This window comes from Pelophylax lessonae, assembly GCF_965119305.1.
Source record: "Pelophylax lessonae genome assembly, chromosome: 8".
In the NCBI taxonomy this organism is placed as follows: domain Eukaryota; kingdom Metazoa; phylum Chordata; class Amphibia; order Anura; family Ranidae; genus Pelophylax; species Pelophylax lessonae.
In genome coordinates this window covers 159,558,870-159,581,760 of record NC_138775.1, presented here as the reverse complement: position 1 = coordinate 159,581,760, position 22,891 = coordinate 159,558,870, and the positions used below count along the sequence as shown (strand labels likewise).

Below are 22,891 nucleotides of genomic sequence, written 5' to 3'. Positions count from 1 at the left end.
GAAGTTTGATCAGATGCTTGGTGAGAAGACTGTGTCTGCAAAATATGTAGAAGAACGCGACCGTGCAAAAACGGAGGCGCGTGATAACGAGAGCAAAGCCCTGTTCTTGGCTCGCTCCTTGGAGGAAGCTCTAGAGTGTAAGGTTGAACTAGAAAGAGTTAACCAACAGCTGTGTACAGAAATGGAAGATTTGGTCAGCTCCAAGGATGATGTTGTGAAAAGCGTTCAGGAGCTAGAAAAGTCTAAGCGAGCCTTAGAACAGCAAGTAGAAGAGATGAAGATTCCGTTGCAGGAACTGGAAGAGGAATTACAGGCAACAGAGGATCTGTCCCAAAGAAGGGATAGTGTGCCTGATGCAAGTTTTAAAAGGATCAGTGTTTTGGGGTCTGTCCTGAGTGAGCATCAGAAATGTGATGACATGTTGTTTGAATCACCCCTTTGGAATAAACAGTTCCTTCAAAAACGTCAAGCATTGGAAAATGTATCATTAGAGCTTCAGCAAACAAAGGAGCTGGGTAAGAAATGTGATGATTTCTCAGTTCAAGCTGAAAACCTAGTGGAGAAAACTAAAGCGGAGAAAACTAAAGCAAGTGATATAAATCTGGGAGAAAAAAGCAAACACCACCTAGTGGAGAAAACTAAGGCTGTTGGTGAAAGCAAATGAATTTCAAGTGCCTTTCAGGGAATATTTCCAAAATGGAATTGGTGAAAGACAGGTGGCAGAAGTTTGACCGTGATCTTGAGATGCATTCCATGTGGAATTCAGATAGAGAAAAGGAACTAGGTGACCTTGAGCGGTCAAATAGTTCAGCAGAAAGTGCATTGAAGAAACCTGTAAAAGAATGTGTTGCAGTTCCATGCTTCTTCACTGATGCAGAGAGGAGGTCTATAATGGATACCACCCAGATCGCTGGGTTCAACTGTGTTGTTGCCTTTAACCCCTATGTTGGTGGAAGGAAAGTTGATGATGTTCTGGTTGGCTACTTCTGTGAAGAGTTTGGCAAGAAATATAAACTGAATATCAAATCAAATAGTAGGCCTTTACTGCGACTCGCTCAGGAGGGCGAAAAGTTTAAGAAGTTGATGAGTAACGGGGCATAGGCTGCACCGCAAGGTTTTGTTCCGGCCTAGAAAACAAGGGGGTTTGGGCATACCAAATATTTGGGCTTATTACCGGGCGGCGAGGCTAGCGCAACTTTTAATAGTATATTCCCGATACGAAAAACCGGACTGGGTTCAAATGGAGAGGCAGACGGTCCCGACATACACTCTGGACTTCCTCCTCTGGGCCTCCCCTAGACAAAGACCACCCATACTGTCCCCCACACTCTCAGCGTCTTTTGCACTCTGGGATTCTCTGCGAACCCTGCCGGCTCTGACATCCTCTCTCCAACCGCTCTCACATATATTCAACAATCCACAATTCCCTCCGGGCCTGAACATCAAAGCATTTCAATGGTGGCTCGACAAAGGCCTCTACCGCATAGGGCAGTTTTTCACCACTAAGGGCCCATATACTCTGAAACATTGTCACGATAAACTGCAGATGCCCACCTCGGAAGCATATAGGTTTCTGCAAATTTCTAATTTTCTGCGCTCGATCTCTACAGGGATGACTCCCCCATTTACTTTTACGGCCTACGAGACGTGGTGCGGAAACTCAGCGGCACAAAGGGGTGGCATATCTCTGATATATTTAGCATTAATGTCGGAAGACTCCAAACTACCCTACATGGAAGCATGGGAAAGGGATCTGGCGGAGGCGTGGGGGGTGGAGGAGTGGGGAAACATGTTTTTCAGCTCTTTCAGGGGCATCAGAAACATATCCTTGATAGAAGCAAATATAAAAGTTTTAACTCGCTGGTACTTAGTACCCACGCAAGTCCATAAAATGTTTCCCTCCTCCTCTCCACTATGTTTCCGAGGATGCCGGGTTCCTGGCGACATGCTCCACGTGTGGTGGGATTGCCCGAGGTTACGGAGCACATGGAATTGAGTACACCACATGTTATTCAAAGTCACCGAACTTAGAATCCCCAGACGAGCGGCTTATGCCCTGCTGGGATCTAGAGTGCCCAAGATTTCTAAACACCTGCAACAACTAATATTTTTTATTTTTCTGGGCACAAAAATGACTATTGCCGCAGCCTGGAAGCAACGAAAGGTGCCCATGAGACAAATCAGAAACAAAATCACGTGGATTATGTCCCAAGAAAAGATGGTGGCATCCCTGACAGACACGGTAACTATTTGGGAACCATGGGCAGCTTATGTGGGAATATCCCTTGTTCCGGGATTGACTTAGGCCATGAGGTTGGGGCGTGCCTCTCTGGAGTTCGGCTGCTTCCCCCTCCCCCTTTTTCTCTCTTCCTTTTTCTACTTCCCTCACCTTTCCTTTCTCGCTTCACTCTCTCTGTTCTTTTCTTCTTCCTTATGTTCAGCAGTCTGGGTCAGTTTTATCTTAGATAGGTCCAAATTTGTACCATATTTCTATGCAGTCCTTGACCCACCCGACGATGCTGTAGATTCCTCCCACCTACTCAGCTATGAGGGAGCTTGAACTCTTTAGCCACAATTTAGACTGTAATTACTCTATGCAGTCAGTCCTTCTCCTTATTGTTAACTTAATTGTTGCGTATTTGGTATCACAGCTCCCAGATACATCTCTGTTGTATTTCTCACTCTAGCTTCATCTACGCATTGTCATCAATGTTGGATCTGCTTTATTGTACAACAATCTTATGTAACCCAGATTGCAAATGTTTCGATTGTTATCTTCTTTATGTTCTTGCTTTTGCATTATTAAAATAAAATATTTGAAAGTTAAAGAAGTTGATGAGTGCAAATGCTTCTTCAGATCTGCCTATGAATATGAAATGTTTGATGAATGATATTGATGTCTCTGGGAAAAGGAACAGGGGTCACTTTGAAGAAATGTGTGACAGCCTGTTGTCTCAAATGGAAAATCCTCTGCATAGCATCTTAGAGCAAGCCATGCTCAAGAAGGAAGATCATTCCCTTTTACAACAAAAAGTCAATGATTGTGTACAGCTGTATGGAGAGGCAACTCAAGTCACAGAGGGACGTCAAGAGTCCCTACTTGGAACAAAGCTAAGTGAAGCAGAGGTTCTCAAAGTGTTGTGGAAATCATTTGTTGATTGCAGAGAGAGGCGGTTTAAGAATGTTGAAGACATTAAGACTAGCCCAATTGAGTTGCCTATGGATCACGGTCCTCCATGGCGGATAGGACAAACTTGTATGCAAGACAAACTTGAAAGGGAGCGAAATGATGCCAAAATGCAGTTGAGGAATGTGTATATGAGATGAGAGACAAACTGTGTGACATTTATGAGAAATCTGTCAATGAAGATGACAAAAACAGTTTCATTTGAAAGCTTGAAGATACTACGAGGCGTATCAGTGAGTGTCAAGAGCAGTGCCTGACACATGCGTGTCTGGAAATCTGTGTCCCAACCCGAGGGTTGAAACAAGAGGGGGGGGGGGTATGTGACAGGAAGTCAGGTAAATCTGGGAATGTAGTCACAGGCAGGAGATGCATTTCCACCTGATTTAGAAAGTTCACTAATTACTATAGGGTGTTGGCTACAGAGCTAGCCAGCAGGAAGTTGAAAGGCCTTCAGCTGTTCGGAATGAGGAAATGAAGGCCTCTATAATTTGTTCAGAGAAAGTCCTATTGATTGCTGCCTCCGGAAGCTGTCTCCTGAAGCCATGTGGGCTGGGAGAAGGAGGACAGTCAGACGTGTGCCTCCCGACAGGATGTGTGGGCCTGGGAGAAGACCCCCCGGAGTAATGTGTGCCAGGGAGGGTAACCAAGTGTGAAGACGTCTCAAAGGTGAGAAGACGAATTGTTTCTGTGTGAAAGAAACAAAGGACTGTTTTGCCCTGTGAAGATATTAAAACATGGACTATTGATTGTCTGCTGTATGATCAGCCAAGTCTGCCCAACAGTAGGTTGGGGACAGACTCTTAGGTAGGTTCCAGAGTGAGTAGGTAGCTGCCCACAGAGGCAAGGATTTATTTTCTGTTTTATTTTATTTTGAATGTTTTTGCTGCATGCAGTCTGGTGAAGAAAACACCATTAATAAACCAACCTGTTGTTTGCAAGCACTTTTGGGCTATTTCTCTGGGAAAACGCACCCCCCCAAGGGGACATCCACACCCGCCACCGAGCTAATCCCTCACAACACTCAAACAGGGTGTATATTGAATAGCGGAATAGGACAAATTTTACAAAACGGTGTATCTCACACGTACAAACACAAACTAGGCCCCGAATACAATTTTTTGTACCCTAAAGGCAGGATGAGGAAGAGAAGTAGGAGGAGTTGGGAACAGGAGGCAAACTGAAGCGCCCTGCAATCCTCGGCGGTAGAAGGAGATGCGCCAAACAAATTTAAAAAGGTGTATCTCACATGTACCGATACAGACTATCCCGCAATTTAATTTTTTACACTCAAACAGGGTGTATATTGAATAGCGGAATAGGATAAATTTTTCAAAACGGTGTATCTCACACGTACAAACACAAACTAGGCCCCGATTACAATTTTTTGTACCCTAAAGGCAGGATGAGGAGTAGGAGGAGTTCGGAACAGGCAGGAGGCAGACTGAAGCACCCTCAAATCCTCGGCAGTATGAGATGCGTCCCAAAAATTGGAAAGGTGTATCTCACACGTACCGACACAGACTATCCTGCAATTTAATTGTTTATACCCAAAGGTTTTGATTAAATAGCGGAATAGAAAATATGATATCAAAAGGTGTATGTATCTCACACGTACCGACACAGACTATCCCGCAATTTAATTGTTTATACCCAAAGGTTTTTATTGAATAGCGGAATAGAAAATATTATCAAAAAAAGTGTATGTATCTCACACGTACAGAACCAGACTAGGCCCCAATTACTATTTTTTGTACCCCTAAAGGCAGGATGAGGAGTAGGAGGAGTATGGAACAGGCAGCACCCTCAAATCTTCAGAAGTATGAGATGAACCTCAAAAATTGGAAAGGTGTATCTCACACGTACCAACACAGACTATCCCGCAATTTAATTGTTTATACCCAAAGGTTTTTATTGAATAGCGGAATAGAAAATATTATCAAAAAAAGTGTATGTATCTCACACGTACAGAACCAGACTAGGCCCCAATTACTATTTTTTGTACCCCTAAAGGCAGGATGAGGAGTAGGAGGAGTACGGAACAGGCAGCACCCTCAAATCTTCAGAAGTATGAGATGAACCCCAAAAATTGGAAAGGTGTATCTCACACGTACCAACACAGACTATCCCGCAATTTAATTGTTTATACCCAAAGGTTTTTTTTTAATAGCGGAATAGAAAATATTATCAAAAAAAGTGTATGTATCTCATGCGTACAGAACCAGACTAGGCCCCAATTACTATTTTTTGTACCCCTAAAGGCAGGATGAGGAGTAGGAGGAGTACGGAACAGGCAGCACCCTCAAATCTTCAGAAGTATGAGATGAACCCCAAAAATTGCAAAGGTGTATCTCACACGTACCAACACAGACTATCCCGCAATTTAATTGTTTATACCCAAAGGTTTTTATTGAATAGCGGAATAGAAAATATTATCAAAAAAAGTGTATGTATCTCACACGTACAGAACCAGACTAGGCCCCAATTACTATTTTTTTGTACCCCTAAAGGCAGGATGAGGAGTAGGAGGAGTACGGAACAGGCAGCACCCTCAAATCTTCAGAAGTATGAGATGAACCCCAAAAATTGGAAAGGTGTATCTCACACGTACCAACACAGACTATCCCGCAATTTAATTGTTTATACCCAAAGGTTTTTATTGAATAGCGGAATAGAAAATATTATCAAAAAAAGTGTATGTATCTCACACGTACAGAACAAGACTAGGCCCCAATTACTTTTTTTTGTACCCCTAAAGGCAGGATGAGGAGTAGGAGGAGTACGGAACAGGCAGCACCCTCAAATCTTCAGAAGTATGAGATGAACCCCAAAAATTACCAACACAGACTATCCCGCAATTTAATTGTTTATACCCAAAGGTTTTTATTGAATAGCGGAATAGAAAATATGATATAAAATTGGTGTGATTTATCAATCGCACATGTGAACAGCAGTGTCTTATATCATTCAGCTCTGCTGCAGGCTATGGAGGGGAAAAAAAAATTCCCCTTTTAAGTTTGTAATTTTTAACTGAGACCATTGAGTACTGTCCGTGATACTTTTTTTATTTGCACTAACATACAATTTTTCAGGACAAGCTTTCAGACAGAAATGAAAGTTATCCTAGGACAACACAAAGTGACAAAAAGAAAAAGAACAGCAACTTCACACCTCCACAAGGACGCAACCCCAAACTGGACACCTATATTGACAGCTTCAGACTGCGAGTTACATCCCTGATATCCACCCAGCAAAAGAAAACGTTATTCAACCTTTCACCACTGGAGCGAACAGCTATACACAATTTGCGCAATAATCAGGCCATCACCATCAAACCAGCAGATAAAGGCGGAGCAGTCGTTGTGATGGATACAAACAAATATATACAAGAAGGCCAGATGCAGCTGGCAAATACTACTTACTATAAAAAACTGGATTATGATCCAACCCAGGATTTTACTAAGCAATTAAAAGGTCTCATTAAAACTACACCAACCCACCTACATTCAGAACTTATCAATGCTATTCCGGATAATCCAGAAATTGGGGACTTCTACATGCTACCCAAGATTCACAAGCCAGGAAATCCAGGCAGACCCATCATAACAGGTATGAATACACTTACTGAACATATCTCAGGCCTTGTAGAAAATATTTTAAAACCATTAGTCATGAATACTGCGAGTTTCCTTCAAGACACAACTGACTTTCTTAAGAAGCTTAACAATATACAACAATTACCACCAAATACACTTCTAGTCACTATGGATGTAGAATCGCTGTATAGTAACATCCCTCACAAGGATGGAGTGGCTGCATGTCACAGATTCCTATCATCCACACCAAACCACAAATACAGTGCTGAGGATGTTACACAGCTCATCGAATTCATTCTTACACACAACTACTTCACTTTCAATAACGACATCTATCTCCAGTGTATGGGTACTGCTATGGGAAGTAAAATGGCACCCCAGTATGCAAACTTATTTATGGCTGATCTGGAGGACAAATTCCTGAACAGCATACAACATAAGCCATACAGATATTATCGCTATATTGATGATATTTTCATCATATGGACAGAAGGTGAGGAAAATCTCAAACAATTTTTTTCATTGATCAACACCTTTCACCCATCTATCAAACTTAAAATGGATTATTCTAGCAGGCATGCTAACTTCCTAGACACCACAGTATACATCAGAGATGACAAGCTTCATACTTCGATATACAGGAAACCGACTGACCGATGCAGCTATTTCCACAGTTCCACTTTTCACCCCCAACACACTAAACGGGCCATCATACACAGCCAGGCCATCAGATACCACCGAATCTGTTCAGACCCAAAAGACAGAGATAAACATCTCAGAATACTAGCAAACTCCTTCCGTAAGAAAGGTTACAAAGACAAAACCATCAACACCGGCATAAACACAGCCTTGAAAACCCAAAGGGAAAATCTTCTCCAATACAAAGAGAAAAAAACAAATAACCGTGTGCCTCTAGTCACCACATACAATCCAGGACTAGAAGGGATAAGAAAGATAATCAAAGATTTACAACCCATCATAGCAGAAGATGAAACTCTGAAAGGAATATTCCAACAACCTCCAATATTGGCTTTCAGACAACCACCCAACCTCAGACATAAACTAATCAGCAGAAAACTTCATTCTGATTATGAAGTCGCAAATAATGGGAGCAAACCCTGCCCTAAAAAATGCTGCAAACTGTGCAACCAGATCAATCTGTCTAAAAGTGTCACACACACAAATGGGACCTTTAATATTATGGGATCATACAACTGCACCTCCAATAATGTTGTGTACCTCATCCAATTCAAAATATGTAGCAAAGGATCTTATATAGGCGAAACAGGACAGAAGTTGCAAGCGAGGATGAATTTGCACAGACATACCATCAAGGAACATAAAGAAGATAGTTTCTGTGCACCTGTGGGACATCATTTTTCACAACCGAACCACACTATAGAAGACCTCAATGTTTTAGTTCTTAAAGGGAATTTCAGAACCATGCAGGAAAGGAAAACTTTTGAACTAAGAATGATACTTCTTTTTGACACAAAAAATAACAAATATGGGTTTCCTTACTCATTATCCTACAGTTTTACGACCCCCTCCGTGACTATCCCCCCCCCCCCCACCTTCCCCTGTCTTCAACTCTCCCTCTATCTTATCTCACTAATCACGCTAGTTTTATTACCATGCCAGTTTAACTTATGTTTGTTTGGTTTTTTCCTTTTTTTTTTCTTTGGCTTAGAGATTTTGTGTTTCTTTACCATGCTGCTAACATTTTGTGAATCAGTACTGCTTGGATCTTGATGAAGGGGACATACCCTGAAAGCTTGTCCTGAAAAATTGTATGTTAGTGCAAATAAAAAAAGTATCATGGACAGTACTCAATGGTCTCTGTCGCAAGTGCACTAATACGGCTACAATTACCTCAAGCATAATTTTTAACTAGATTAGTACAGACTATGCCACAATTTAATTTTTTTAACCCAAGGCTGTATATTGAATAGTGGAATAGAAAAAAGTGTATGATTTTTGAAGCCACTCAATAATAGCACATGTGAACACTGAACACAGCAGTGTATGATCAGAGTCAGCACAGCAGCACTGAAGGAAAAACGCTGCACACAGTGACTGATAGAAAAAGACTTTTCTCCCTCCTCCTCAGTGGGCAAAAAAGATTGTTTTCACTGCACCCCACACACAGCAAAATCGATGTGGACCACTGACACCTGCCTATCTCCAGCCTCTCCCTAAAAGGATTGATAAGATCGGTCACTGCAAACCCCCCCCCCCCACACAGCAAAATCGATTGTAGAAAACTGACCCTAAAAATCAGCAGCCTCGCCCTAAAATGCCCTACAACTCGCCCTGCCTAACACACTCCGACCTGTCCCTCAATTCTATCCGGACACAAATGATTTTTGCCTGTCTGTCCCTAATCAGCAGCCAGCACGTATGATGTGTGCTCTGTCCCTGAACTACACAGCAGAATGACGTAGCGGCGCTCGGTCTCGAACTTATAAAGACTTGGTCACATGCTTCAGATGGCCAATCACAGCAACTAATACATTTGTAGGCATGGCTGGGATGGCTTAAGGCACACCAGTTAAACGCTTGTTGATTGGCTGTTGAAAGCCCGCCATGAAAAGTGCGCCAATGCATACAAAACCCGGAAATAAAATGACCGAACACGGATTTTTACCCGAATATACAGTAAAGTTTTCGGGTCCGTGTTCGGGTAACAAAAATCCAATTATTCGGTACGAACACGAATAATACAGTCTGTGTTCGCTCAACCCTAATTAAGATATAAAAAACCTTCTGCCTGACTGAAGTTTGTTTTTATGGAAGCAATGGTGTGCTAACAATAGAGTATTATCTTTGGTGACAGGTATGCACTTATTTTTAACCGCTTGCCGACTGCTCACAGTATATTTACTGTCAGCCCCTCACAGGCAGAGTGACGTAGGCCTACGTCGCTCGCCTGTGAGGCTCTGGGGAGCGAGCGCGCGCCCGCGGAGGTGCGCTCCCGCTCCCGCGCGGTCACGGACCCCCCCCGCGCGTGTGACCAGCGGACCCGATGTCCGCCGGTCACTCGGCGATCGTCGGGGGAGAGGAAGAATGTCAGGCAGCTTGTGTAAACAAGCCACCTGTCATTCTCCTCGCTGTAAAAACACTGATCACATGGATCTAGTATGTAGATCCGTTGATCAGTGTCCTTACAGCTCAAGCCACGGCCAATCACAGTAGAAAGCACGCCCCTAGGGACACACACAGCCCCTCCCTCCCAAATAAAGTTAACCCCTTCACTACCAGTGTATTTTTACAGTAACAGTGCATATTTATAGCACTGATTACTGTAGAAATGTCACTGGTAACCGCAAAAGTGTCAAAAATGTCAGTCAAGGGTCCGATCTGTCCGCCCCAATGTCGCAGTACCGCAAAAAAAATCGCAGATTGCCGCCATTACACGTTAAAAAAAAAAACAACAAAAATGACAAAAATCTTTCCCTTTGTTAGTAAACGCGATAACTTTTGCGCAAACCAATCAAATTTTTGCGATTTTTTTTACCAAACATATGTAGCATAAAACAAATTGGCCAAAAATGTTAAAAAATTTAGATTTTTACATTTTTTTTTTTGGGGAATTTCATATAAAAAAATGTGAAAAATATTGTTATTTTTGCAAAATGTATGCTCTTTTTTTGTTTATAGCGCAAAAAGTAAAAATCGCACGGGTGATCAAATACCACCAAAAGAAATCTCTGTTTGTGGGAAAAAAAGGACGTCAAATTCGTTTAGGTACAGCGTCGCACGACGGCGCAATTGTCCGTTAAAGTCACGCAGTGCCGAATCGCAAAATACCCCCTGGTCATTTAGCAGGAAAATCCTCCGGGGCTTAAGTGGTTAAGACCTGGTGGGAATCTAGATTGTCTGCAATGGCAGTCAGTGGGCCAGGAGTTAAGGATAAATTGTTTTTTTTAGCTACTTTATGGAACACCACAAGTGTGGCATTGATAAGTGGGTGTGTTTTTATTGTCACTGGGAGGGATGATCGAACTTTTGAAAAGAACACCCGAATTTCCCGAAAGTTTGGTTCGGATTCCAGAACCCCATTGAAATCAATGGGACCCGAACTTCGGGAATCAAAAAACACAATTTTGAAGCCCTAAAACCCAATAAATGCCCCTAAAAAGTGCCTAGGGTTCTGGGTCATGCCCTAGGGACTAAGAATCAGGCAAAAAAAAGTTCTTAAAAATTGTCGTTTTTGATAAAGAGCCAATTATTGAAAAAATGATTTTAAAAAAATGAGATTTCTTTGGATTTAGTGTTTGGGGGGTCTAAAAAGTGTACCTGTGAAGTTTCAGCTCTGTAGCATGTCCAGAACCAGAAAAAAAAAACAGATTATTTTTCTTAGAATTTCAGTAGCGCAGGGAGGGTGTTACTTTCACACCTGGGCGTTTTTGTTTCAGGCATTTTTTTAAGGCGTTTGGAGGCAGGCATTCTGCATAGTGGGGTCACCCTGACATGGCAGAGTTCGGTCACCCTGGTATGGCAGAGTAAGCTAAACTACACTATGGTCACCCTGACATGTTGGAGTTCGGTCACCCTGGTATGGCAGAGTCAGCTAAACTACACTACGGTCACCCTGACATGTTAGAGTTCGTTCACACTGGTATGGCAGAGTCAGCTAAACTACACTACAGTCACCCTGACATGGCAGAGTTCGGTCACCCTGGTATGGCAGAGTCAGCTAAACTACACTACGGTCACCCTGACATGGTAGAGTTCGGTCACCCTGGTATGGCAGAGTCAGCTAAACTACACTACGGTCACCCTGACATGGCAGAGTTCGGTCACCCTGGTATGGCAGAGTCAGCTACACTACACTACGGTCACCCTGACGTGGCAGAGTTCGGTCACCCAGGCATGGCAGAGTTAGGTCACCCTAAACTCCGGTCACCCTGACACTTAAAAGTATCCTTACAGAAACTAGATTATTGAATCTAACTATAGTTGGATATAGTACCCTAACTACACTGCATATCCCTTTCCTCACACTAAAAGAACAGCTCCATACAGCAGGTGAAACACACATGCTTCCACTCTCTTCAAAAGCCTCTGTATTACAGTGCTAGAGGTTAGGCGGGGCTATATTATATACTGGGGGGCTTATTCACTCCTGATTGGCCTCTGGACCCCGTAGTCACTCCAATCACATTCCTAGCAGACTCCTGCCCCCTTCAGTGGCTTTTACTGATGTTTCTGGGCCAATCACAGGCTTTTAAAGCCCACTTCCTGACCCATTGCATTTTGGGCGGTTCTGGTGACCGAATTCCAAACTTTTACCGCAAAAGTTCGGAATTCCGCAGAATTTTGAACACCCAATGTTCTGGTCGAACCGATGGTCGACCCGAACCGTTCAATAATCCCTAGTCACTGGGTCTGTCCAAGGCAGGTGTTGTATCTGTAAGTGTGACCATGACTTTTCTAAGTTTACCCAATCCTTGTTACTGGAGTGGCAATGCCAATCTATAATTCTTGTCAGGTGGGTCACGTTATAACATTTCTTGAAATCTGGACGTCCTATTCCGACCGTACTTTTGGGTAGAGTGAGTACATTTAATTGTATGCATGTTTTTTTTATTTGCCTAAATAAAGTTGCTTTGGATACTAGTCAATTTTCTTTAAAAATGGGGAGGGTATTTCTATTTGGAGAGCGTGAAAGAAATAGAGAAGTCTGGGTAGTATAGTCATTTTTAAAATGGCAGGTCTACCAACCCATGAATTTTTTTAGAATTCCATGCTTTTAGGTCAGCCTCTATTCCCTTCAATAGGGGTTGGAGCTTTTTCTCTAATAAGTTTTCAAGCTTAAGTATGAGCTTATTGCCTAAGTATTTTAAACTTTTTGATTCCCATCTATATGGGCAATTGGCTTTTGTCAATTGTTCTAACTCTCTAGAAAGGGATAAGTCCATGGCTTCAGATTTAGTGAAGTTTATCTTAAAATCGAAAATGTATTTAAAATGTTGAAAAGTCTTGTTTGAGTTAGGTATGGAGATACATGGTTGAGAGATGTAAAATAGAAGATCATCAGCATGTGCTGCTATTTTATATTCTCTACCTGCTATTGAGAAACTGTGTACATCTGTTTGTGATTATATGGTTCTAATTCAGGGTTTTAGTATTATAATGAATATTAGAGGAGATAGAGAGCATCCATGTCTAGCCCCGTTATTTATTTCGACTGGTTCTGAAAAGTGTCATTCACTTTAATCCTAGCTTGGGGGTTTTGTAAAGGGAAGGTATCCAAGACATCATGTGCTCACATGTTATAAACAAAAATAAAGAAGGTTGGGACTTTGAATGAGAGACATGACATGACAAGGCTGGTGAAACAAAAAGATCACATTTATTGATATATGTAAAAAGGAGTAAACATGATGTATTGCAAACATGATGTTGGATAATATGATACTAGAATGGTAAAAAAACAAATAAATAACCCCAACAAAACCAGATTCAAAAAACCAGCATGGCAATAAAACAATAGTAACATGGTAATAAAATGACATCATAACATCCATAGCTGACGCGTTTCGTGGACCAGATTCGCCACTTCTTCAGAGTCGGTGTATGATCCATATCTACAAAAAAAAAATGAGTATATGCATATAGAAACATTGTATTAAATGATGGTTATTGAAAAATGGGAGAAGGGGGAGAAATATGGGGAAAAGTCCCCATACTCCCAGAACTTACGCAGTGGCTCTGACAATAACTGGTGCTGGAGGTGGGGGAATAGACCCAGGAGCCTCCCACGGGAGCTGAGGGCACATGGGGCCCACGGACAAGGCGAAAGGCATCACACATAGGAAGGAGTATGGGTAAAATTGGTTGGAATGTTGCTGAGTAGCCAGAGTATATCTGTATAGAATGAGTAAAAATAAGTAGTAGTTGTAAGTAGGTATATACTATATAGAAAAGGCATCATGCTGTTTCCATGATATAGATGGTGAAGGGGAATATGAAAAGGTGAATGAAATAACTAAGAAGTGAGTGGGGTGGAATGAAATTGGAATGTAATCCCAGGATAGGCTGATATAAAGGTGAGCTGGAGAAGATGTGGATCAAGTGAAAAAGAATAAATGAAGTCGGGTGTGCCCGACTGACCACTGTGCCTTTAGATATTGCCACTGCAATGGTGGCTAAAAAGAAAAAAGGGGGGGGGGAGTGTGTAAAAAGAAAATGAGGTGTTGAAGGTAGAATGAGAAATTACCCAAAAGGAGAATAAATCCAAAAAGAAGGAGGTGTGGCACGGGTTCGCCAAGGACCGCCGACCCTCAAGTACCCAGCGTCACATAGTGCACAAGTATGGAGCCGCAGAAACGGAAGGCGTAGTGCCACACCGTCTCACGGTCTTCCTCTTATGCACCAGGAGGAACAAACAGCCATCGGCGTGTTGGCGCCAAATGACGTCACACGCAGGACGTGACGCCGATGTGTGGCGGGACCGCCCACCCGATCCACCGTGCTCAGAAGAGAATAGGGAGAAGAGGAGGGCACCCACCACACATCGCAGCTCCCGAGGAGAACAAAGGGAACAGCCACAACAACCAGCCAGCAATGTTAGGGTAAACTGAGTAGTATATATAAAACAACATATCAGCCAGCAGATGATGTCAGATATGTATCCAATGTTTGCATATATCTGGAATGTGAAAAATGTAATAAAAATATATCAGGCTATTACATGTAACTAGAGTGCAAAGAAACCCCCAACTGGTCCGGAGGGAATCTGTATTGACACAGTGCATTGGGCTAAAGGGTGTACGCCATCATGTGCGGTCAATGCACAGTGAAACATAAGTATATAGACCTGTCAGTCAAAGTCATGTCTCTCCATCCCTGAATCAGCTATAAGAGGGGGGAGGGCGGGACTTTAAATGAAGCGCACGGTGGGATTGACCGTGCACCTCCATCCCTAATGTCAAATGAAAAATAAAGAAGGTTGGGACTTTGAATGAGAGACATGGCATGACAAGGCTGGTGAAACAAAAATATCACATTTATTGATATATGTAAAAAGGAGTAAACATGATGTATTGCAAACATGATGTTGGATAATATGATACTAGAATGGTAAAAAACAAACAAATATCCCCAACAAAACCAGATTCAAAAAACCAGCATGGCAATAAAACAATAGTAACAGGGTAATAAAATGACATCATAACATCCATAGCTGACGCGTTTCGTGGAAAAGATTTGCCACTTCTTCAGAGTCGGTGTATGATCCATATCTATAAAAATAAATGAGTATATGCGTATAGAAACATTGTATTGAATGATGGTTATTGAAAAATGGGAGAAGGGGGGGAAATATGGGGAAAAGTCCCCATACTTCCAGAACTTACGCAGTGGCTCCGACAATAACTGGTGCTGGAGGTGGGGGCATAGATCCAGGCGCCTCCCACGGGAGCTGAGGGCTACATAAACACGTAGTCCCATACCACTCTGTTGAAGGCCTTTTCCACATCTGTTGAGGGCAGAAGGTCTTCCATTTTCCTTGAGAGGCCTTTATGGATCATGTTTAGTGTTTCAATATTGTTGTCTCTTGATTCACGTCCAGGCATGAATCCAACTTGTTCTGGCCCAATGAGTTTTTGAAGAGGAGGTCTAAGTCTGTTTTCAATTATTTTCGCAAGAAGTTTTAAATTGATGTTTAATAGCGTTATTGGATTACAATTCAGTATTCAATATAGACCTGCTCACGGATATAGAAATACGGGACAAATTAGGAAACAGTGACCATAGGTCAATTAGTTTCAGTATTTATTATAGTAATAGTAAACACAAGGGCAATATAAGGACAGTGAATTTCAAAAGAGCCAATTTCCCAAAACTGCACTCTCTGCTAGAAAATATCAAATGGGATAGAACCCTGGGAACAAGGAACACGGAGGGAAATGGGAGTGCTTCAAAAGCATACTTAACAAAGGGATTGACCTGTGCATTCCAAAGGGGAATACATTTAAAAGAGCAAAACTAAACCCTGGGTGGCTAAACTCCAACATAAAAATGCATAATAATGCTAAAGGAAAGGCCTTCAAAAAATACAAGACTGAGAGGTCATTGGCAGCATTCAAGCATTACAAAGAGTGTAATAAGAAATGTAAAGACGAAATCAGGGCAGCTAAAATAGAACACGAGAGACATATAGCGGAAGAGAGTAAAAAGAACCCCAAGAAATTCTTTAAGTATATAAACAGTAAGAAAGTGAGGCCAGAACACATTGGCCCCATAAAAGACGATAAGGGAGTTTTGGCCACAGAGGACAGGGAAAAGGCGGTAGTGTTAAATAATTTCTTCTCTTCAGTCTTCACAAAAGAATTGGGGGGCTACACTGACCCAGCTTGTAAGGCCAAACTAAACAACACACCTCAGGAAATACCGCCATGGCTAAAAGAAGATAGACTTAGAACTAAACTAGAGAAACTTAACATAAATAAATCACCGGGACCGGATGGCTTGTACCCGAGGGTTCTTAAAGAGCTTAGCCAGGTGATTGCCAGACCATTATTCTTGATCTATAAGGATAGTTTACAGATGGGTATGGTGCCAGCTGATTGGAAAAAAGTCAACGTGGTACCAATATTTAAAAAGGGACAGAGATATATCCCGGGTAACTATAGGCCGGTCAGCCTAACATCAGTAGTCTGCAAGATTTTGGAGGGGATATTAAGGGACCACATACAAGACTTTAGTAATGAAAACGGTATTATTAGTAGTAATCAGCATGGATTCATGAAAAATCATTCTTGCCAAACCAATCTATTAACCTTCTATGATGAAGTGAGCTGCCACCTAGATAAAGGTAAGCCTGTGGATGTGGTGTACCTGGACTTCGCAAAGGCCTTTGACACCGTTCCCCACAAACACTTACTGTCCAAACTAAGGAAGGTAGGTATGGACCATAAGGTGAGTAGCTGGATAGAGAACTGGCTCCAGGGGAGGTTGCAAAGGGTAGTGATTAATGGGGAGTACTCAGATTGGGCGGGTGTGGAAAGCGTGGTCCCCCAGGGTTCTGTCCTGGGGCCAATCCTGTTTAATTTATTCATAAATGATCTAGAGGAGGGGATATCGAGTAAAATCTCAGTATTTGCGGATGATACTAAACTAAGCAGGCCAATATCTTCTGGGCAGGATGTGGAAACCTTACAAGTGGACCTGAACAAAATTATGGGATGGGTAACTACATGGCAGATGAGGTTTAATGTTGAAAAATGTAATGTAATGCACCTGGGTGCCAGAAACCAGAAAGCAAGCTACTCACTAGGGGGGGAACCTCTGGGTGAGTCTAGGATGGAAAAGGACCTGGGGGTACTGGTAGACAACAGGCTTGGCAGTGGCATGCAATGCCAAGCCGCTGCAAGCAAAGCCAACAGAATACTGGGATGTATAAAAAAGGGGATTCACTCCAGAAATAAAGAGAATATTCTCCCACTCTACAAGACTCTGGTACGGCCACATCTGGAGTATGCTGTCCAGTTCTGGGCACTGGTCCTCAGGAAGGATGTGCTGGAACTGGAGAAAGTCCAGAGAAGGGCAACAAAAATAATTAGGGGAATGGAGGACATCAGCTATGAGGAAAGACTACAAGCACTGAACGTATTCTCTCTGGAGAAGAGACGATTGAGGGGGGATATGATATCAATGTACAAATATTGTACTGGCAACCCTAGCATATGGAAAAACCTATTCAGAGAAAGGAAATACAATAAGACACGTGGCCACTCCCTAAAACTAGAGGAAAGGCGGTTTAACCTTAAAATACTCAGGGGGTTCTTCACTGTGAGAGAAGTAAGGATGTGGAATTCTCTTCCGCAAACAGTGGTATCAGCAGGGAGCATTGATAGTTTCAAAAAACTATTAGATGGGCACCTTAAAGACCACAACATACAGGGGTATACAATGTACGGTTAACAGCAAACACACACAAACATCATAGGTTGAACTGGATGGACTGATGTCTTTTTTCAACCTCACTAACTATGTAACTATGTAATTTTCACATTCTGTGTGGTCTTTTTCAGTTTTGGGTATAACTGTGATTTGAGCTAATAGAAAGTTATTAGATACATTTGTTTGCTTTCTGAGGAGTTAAATGTTTCTGCTAATGGTTTAGCTAGTGAAGTTAAAAATAGTTTATAATATTGGGAAGTAAATCCATCGGGTCCTGGACTTTTCCCTGACTTTAATTCTTTGATTGCTGCAGAAATTTCTCTTTCAATAATTTTTATTCAAGAAGAACAAGTGAACATAGCATCAAAATACAATAAAAAAAAAATGTTGAGAAAGTAACATAACTTGGAGAAATAGCAATAATAATAGTACAAGGCAATCAAAAGAATGAAGGCTTCCGGTCCATACGGTAACATTCCTGAGAGCAAAGCAGTACAGAAAACACCAGAAATTTAATGGCCAATGAGAAAACAGGAAAAGTACAATTAAAAAAGCTTCAAGAATAGCAAACCTGTCTACTAGCTCTCTTCCCAACAGGGAGGCTAATTTGTACATGGTAAAAAGAAAAAATAGGACAAGCAAAAGCAGAATACACCTTGTACAGTACGATAGCTAACTAGAGTGCTATCTCCCCCATCAAACTTAACGTAATAAAGAGTAGTTACCTCTCAAAAACATGGAAGAGGGGCCATGGGCCCAGAGAAGTACTAGGTAGTAGAGGATCAGAGGTAGAAAAGGAAAGGAAAGAGAAAAGAGAAGAGAATAGGACAGAAAGAAGAGGGTACAGCCAATCCCCAGGAGACGACAATTAGGCAATCTAATTCAAGGTCACTCCGGGTACCAGTGAGACACCTACATATTTGGCCCAGGACTCCCAGATTAATTCAAATCTGGGTACCGTATTGGTCAGGACACTGACCATCCTTTCTTGGGTCATTATCCAGGTGATTTTATTTCGTATCTTCCTGATGGAGACCCTGGATAATTTTCAGGACCCCGCTATGGAGAGTTTTGCACCCAGTAGAATATAGCGAACTAATGTTTGGGTGTATTTCGGAATGCCAGGAAGCTTCGAATGCAGAAGAGCAACAGGGGCAGTGGTGGGAAGCCTGTGACCGGTAACTTTGTATATCATGTGAAAAATTCTGTTCCATGTGCCTCTTAGTCTAGGACACTCCCACCAAACATGTAGCATAGTACCAGGCATCTGACATCCCCTGAAGCATAAAGGTGAGGAAGAGGGATACATCTTGTGTAGTTTAACTGGTACAAGATACCATCGGGTCATTACTTTTAGGCCCGCTTCCATTAAAGGAACACTTCCGATCCCCTGAAAGGAGCGAAAGCCAGCTCTACTCCATTCCTCCATGTCCCAGGTGAACGCCAGATCCCTTTCCCAGGCCTGCATATATGGAAGCTTCTCTTGATCGGATATCAGTGACTGATAGAATATTGAGATGCCCCCTCTCTGCTCTGCTGAATTACAGCACCATACCTCATAGCTTGTGAAGGAGAAGGGGGGTGTCTCATCTTTCGAAATGGTTGTAAGAAAGTGAGAGATTTGCAGAAATCTATACTTTTCTGATAGTGGCATTTTGAGCTTGTCAGAGCAATATTTGAGTGTGAAGGGGCCCTTGGGAGTGAAGAAGTGTCCTATACGATAAATTCCCTTATCCAGCCACCATTGAAAGGCCTTGATGTCCATACCGGGTTGGAAGGCCAGGTTATGGAATAAGTGTGAAAGTGGTCTCATACGGGAAGTAAGAGAGGAGGACTGCCATAGACTATCCCACAAAGCGAAGGAAGAGGACAATACTGGGGACAGTATGGGAGGTCTGAGTCTGGGCGGACTCCAGAGAAGGAAATCCAGAGTGTATGAGGGGACTGCCTGTCTCTCAATTTGTATCCAGTCTGGTTTTTCAAATCTAGAGTAAACCACAGAGAGCTGAGCTAATCGCGCTGCACAATAGTAGAGACAAAGTTTAGGGACTCCCAAAACTTTGCAGGTCGTCTGCAAATAACGCACATTTATGTTCTTGGGTGCCGCAGGTGACCCCCTTGATGTCTGGATTGGATCTGAGTGCAAGGGCGAGAGTCTCAATCGCGATCGCGAAAATAAGAGGTGATAGGGGACACCCCTGTCTCGTCCCCTTAGAGATTGGGAATGAGTCAGAGTAATAGCCCTGATATCTAATCCGTGCTTCGGGGGAGGAATAAAGAGCCCTGATGATGCCCATGAAGCTTGTGCCAAATCCCCATCTTTCCAAGCTGCAGAAATTTCTTCTTCAGAAATTTGTTTTTCTAATAGTTCTATGTCCTTAGATGATGAAGTTTAGGTATTTTACATTTATTTTGAAATTATTTTATGGTTTGCTCTCTGTTTTTAGATAAATTAGTTGGTTTGTGCTGGGGAATTAGGTTGTACAAATTTGTGTAGAATTTCTGAAAACAGTCTGCAATTTTGTTTAAATCGTAAACTAGTTTTCCTTTTGAATTACATATACAATAGATAGTACCAGCTGCCTTAGCATCTTTCAGGGCTTTGGCTAAAAATTTGCCTCCTTTGTCGTTATGTTCGTATTATATTGATTTCTTAAAAACAGGGATCGATTGGATTTTAAATCTAAGATCTGCTGTAGGGCTTTCCTATTGTTTATCAGTTTGTCTTCTGATATTTTTGATAGGGAGTGCTTGTGAAATAGTTCTAATCTAGGTATGTTAGCTGAAAGTTCATTAATTTAGCTTTCCTAATCCTTTTTCTGCGTGGCTCCCCATTTGATGAGTTCTTCTCTTACTACTGCTTTATGGGCTTCCCATGCTGTTAGGGCTGCAACTTCAGTGGAAGTATTAGTGTGGAAAAAGTTGGTGATGGATTTCTGTATGTGTGAATGTACAGTGGGGTCTGTTAGCAAAGATGTGTTTTGTCTCCAAATACATTTTGGGGGATTGTGTTTGGTGGGGTTGAAAATAATTGAAGTGGGGGAATGATCTCAGACAGATATGATGCCTATTTCAGCATTTGTGAGATGTGGTAGGTCTCTCTGAGTGATAAATAGTTGGTCAATTCTTGTATATCTCTTATGAGGGTTAGAGTAGAAAGTAAAACATTTCCTTTATAACATTCGACAAGGTGCATGTGAAAAACAGATACATTTTACTTTATTACAATTCTATAGTATATTTTTTATAATGTTCTATTGCATAAGATTCTATACCATTATATAATTTACTAAATTAATGATAATTAACAACTTACTTTTGCACTGTCCTTTAGAAATGTCCAACCACGAACCTTCAATGCAGGCCATCCTAATGGTTCCATCCCGGATATATCCATTGACACAGGTAAATGTTGCAACAGTTCCTGGCGAATATGTTTCAGCATTCCAGTTACCTTGTAGTGTAGCTCCTTCCATCTTGCTTGGCTTTCCACAATGTTCTTTATAAAGAAAAATAAAATAAAATGGATTCATTTCAGGGTAACAAGAAAGTTATAAATGCTGCAAGTACTTAACCTTAATTTATCTTTTATCTAATTTGTTTTTATTTTGGTATACTATATTTTCTAGTAATAATTATGTTCTTTATATTGCAGCTCATTGGAAAGATCTTTAGTAATTGCTGCACCTTGTCCCCAACCTTTTAATAGTATATTACGATATGCTAGTGTTTCCTGATCATTCATTTGATTACCTCTAAAACTGGTGTGGCACCCTCCTAGTTTTTAGATTAGGATGCTAGGTAAATTCAGTTTAGCAGTCCTCAAGTTGTTTCAGTTGCAGTTCACCAGGGGCATCCCATGTTTCCTATCCCCATCATATCCCCCATCCCTGTTCCAATAAATAGCCTAAAAAGAACCCTTAGACTTTTCTGCGAGCCAATAAAAGAGTGAAGAAAATGCTGTGTGCCTGACTGTGTATGTTACAAAGAGGAAAAAGGACCAAATTCACTAGTGGCTCTTTAGCGGGTGATTCCTACATTGGGGAATAGAGGTTACAGTCATTCATAGGAAAGATCTAGACATAAATATCTACTTGTTTTTGACTGAGTTTGGCCCCATCAATAGAAATGACTAGGACCAGCAGTATACCAGTGCAAAAGATGCACAGCATGGTGGGGACTTTTCATGAGCAAATGCTGTGAGATGTGAGTGAGTCAATCTAATAACAAGCCTGACAAAGCTATTCAATTACCCTTTTTACTGTCAGTGCCATTTTTGTGTTTTTGGACACATGTTTAAAAAAGCATTTTAGGCCTGAAGTAGTTTAAAACCCCACACATTATAGTATATATTTTCTGAATGAAGACACCATAGAGAATACAATTTTACTCTATATTTTCCATAGGCAATGATTTAAAGCCCCCACAGGGGGGCTTGAGTTATAAATCAAAACCAATAGGGGCACTACATAAACAAATATATCAGTCTCAAATGTCCTTATTAGTAACAGAATTCCAATACCAAATGTGAACTACCAATTATCTTGTTTACCAATCTCTCTAAAAAGACGTATCCATATACCATATATGAGTGACTATATACACATATACAATAAATAAATACACTGCTCAAAAAATTAATATAACACTTTGAAAGCACATCAAATCTCATGCATGGGAAAAATATCATTCTCGATATCTATACTGATATGGACTGGGTAATGTGTTCGGAACGAAAGGATGCCACATCATTTGATGGAAATTTAAATTGTCAACCTACAGAGGGCAGAATTCAAAGACCCCCCGAAAATCAAAGTAAAAAAAAATGATGCAGCAGGCTAGTCCATTTTGCTATTATATTATTGCAGCAACTCAAAATGGTACTCAGTAATTTGTATGGCCCCCACGTGCTTGTATGCATGCCTGACAATCTCACGGCATGCTCCCAATGAGACAACGGATGCTGTCCTGGGGTATTTCGTCCCAGATCTGGACCAGGGCATCACTAAGCTCCTAAACAGGAGCAACCTGGTATCATCGGATGGGCGGAAACATATTTTTCCTGAGGTGTCCTATCGGATTTAGGTCAGGTGAACCTGAGGGACATTCAATGGTATCAATTCCTTCATCCTCCAGGAACTGGCTGCAAACTCTCGCCACATGAGGTCGGGCATTGTTGTGCACCAGGAGGAACCCAGGA

At 41.7% G+C, this 22,891-nt stretch overlaps 2 protein-coding genes across 2 annotated transcripts in view; both read right to left on the bottom strand.

The window, feature by feature from the left end:
• The window catches only part of LOC309562208 (uncharacterized protein), a gene marked incomplete at its 5' end in the record, with an annotated part of 1,875,955 nt that overhangs the window by 809,994 nt on the left and 1,043,070 nt on the right, over window positions 1–22,891 (bottom strand). The window lies entirely within an intron of this gene.
• LOC309561645 (complement factor H-related protein 5-like) overlaps window positions 1–22,891 on the bottom strand; it is a gene marked incomplete at its 3' end in the record, with an annotated part of 218,867 nt that overhangs the window by 35,890 nt on the left and 160,086 nt on the right. The window contains exon 2 of the mRNA XM_082265642.1: window positions 21,008–21,190. Coding sequence (XP_082121768.1) covers window positions 21,008–21,190 — 183 coding nt within the window. The remainder of the gene's footprint in view (window positions 1–21,007; window positions 21,191–22,891) is intronic.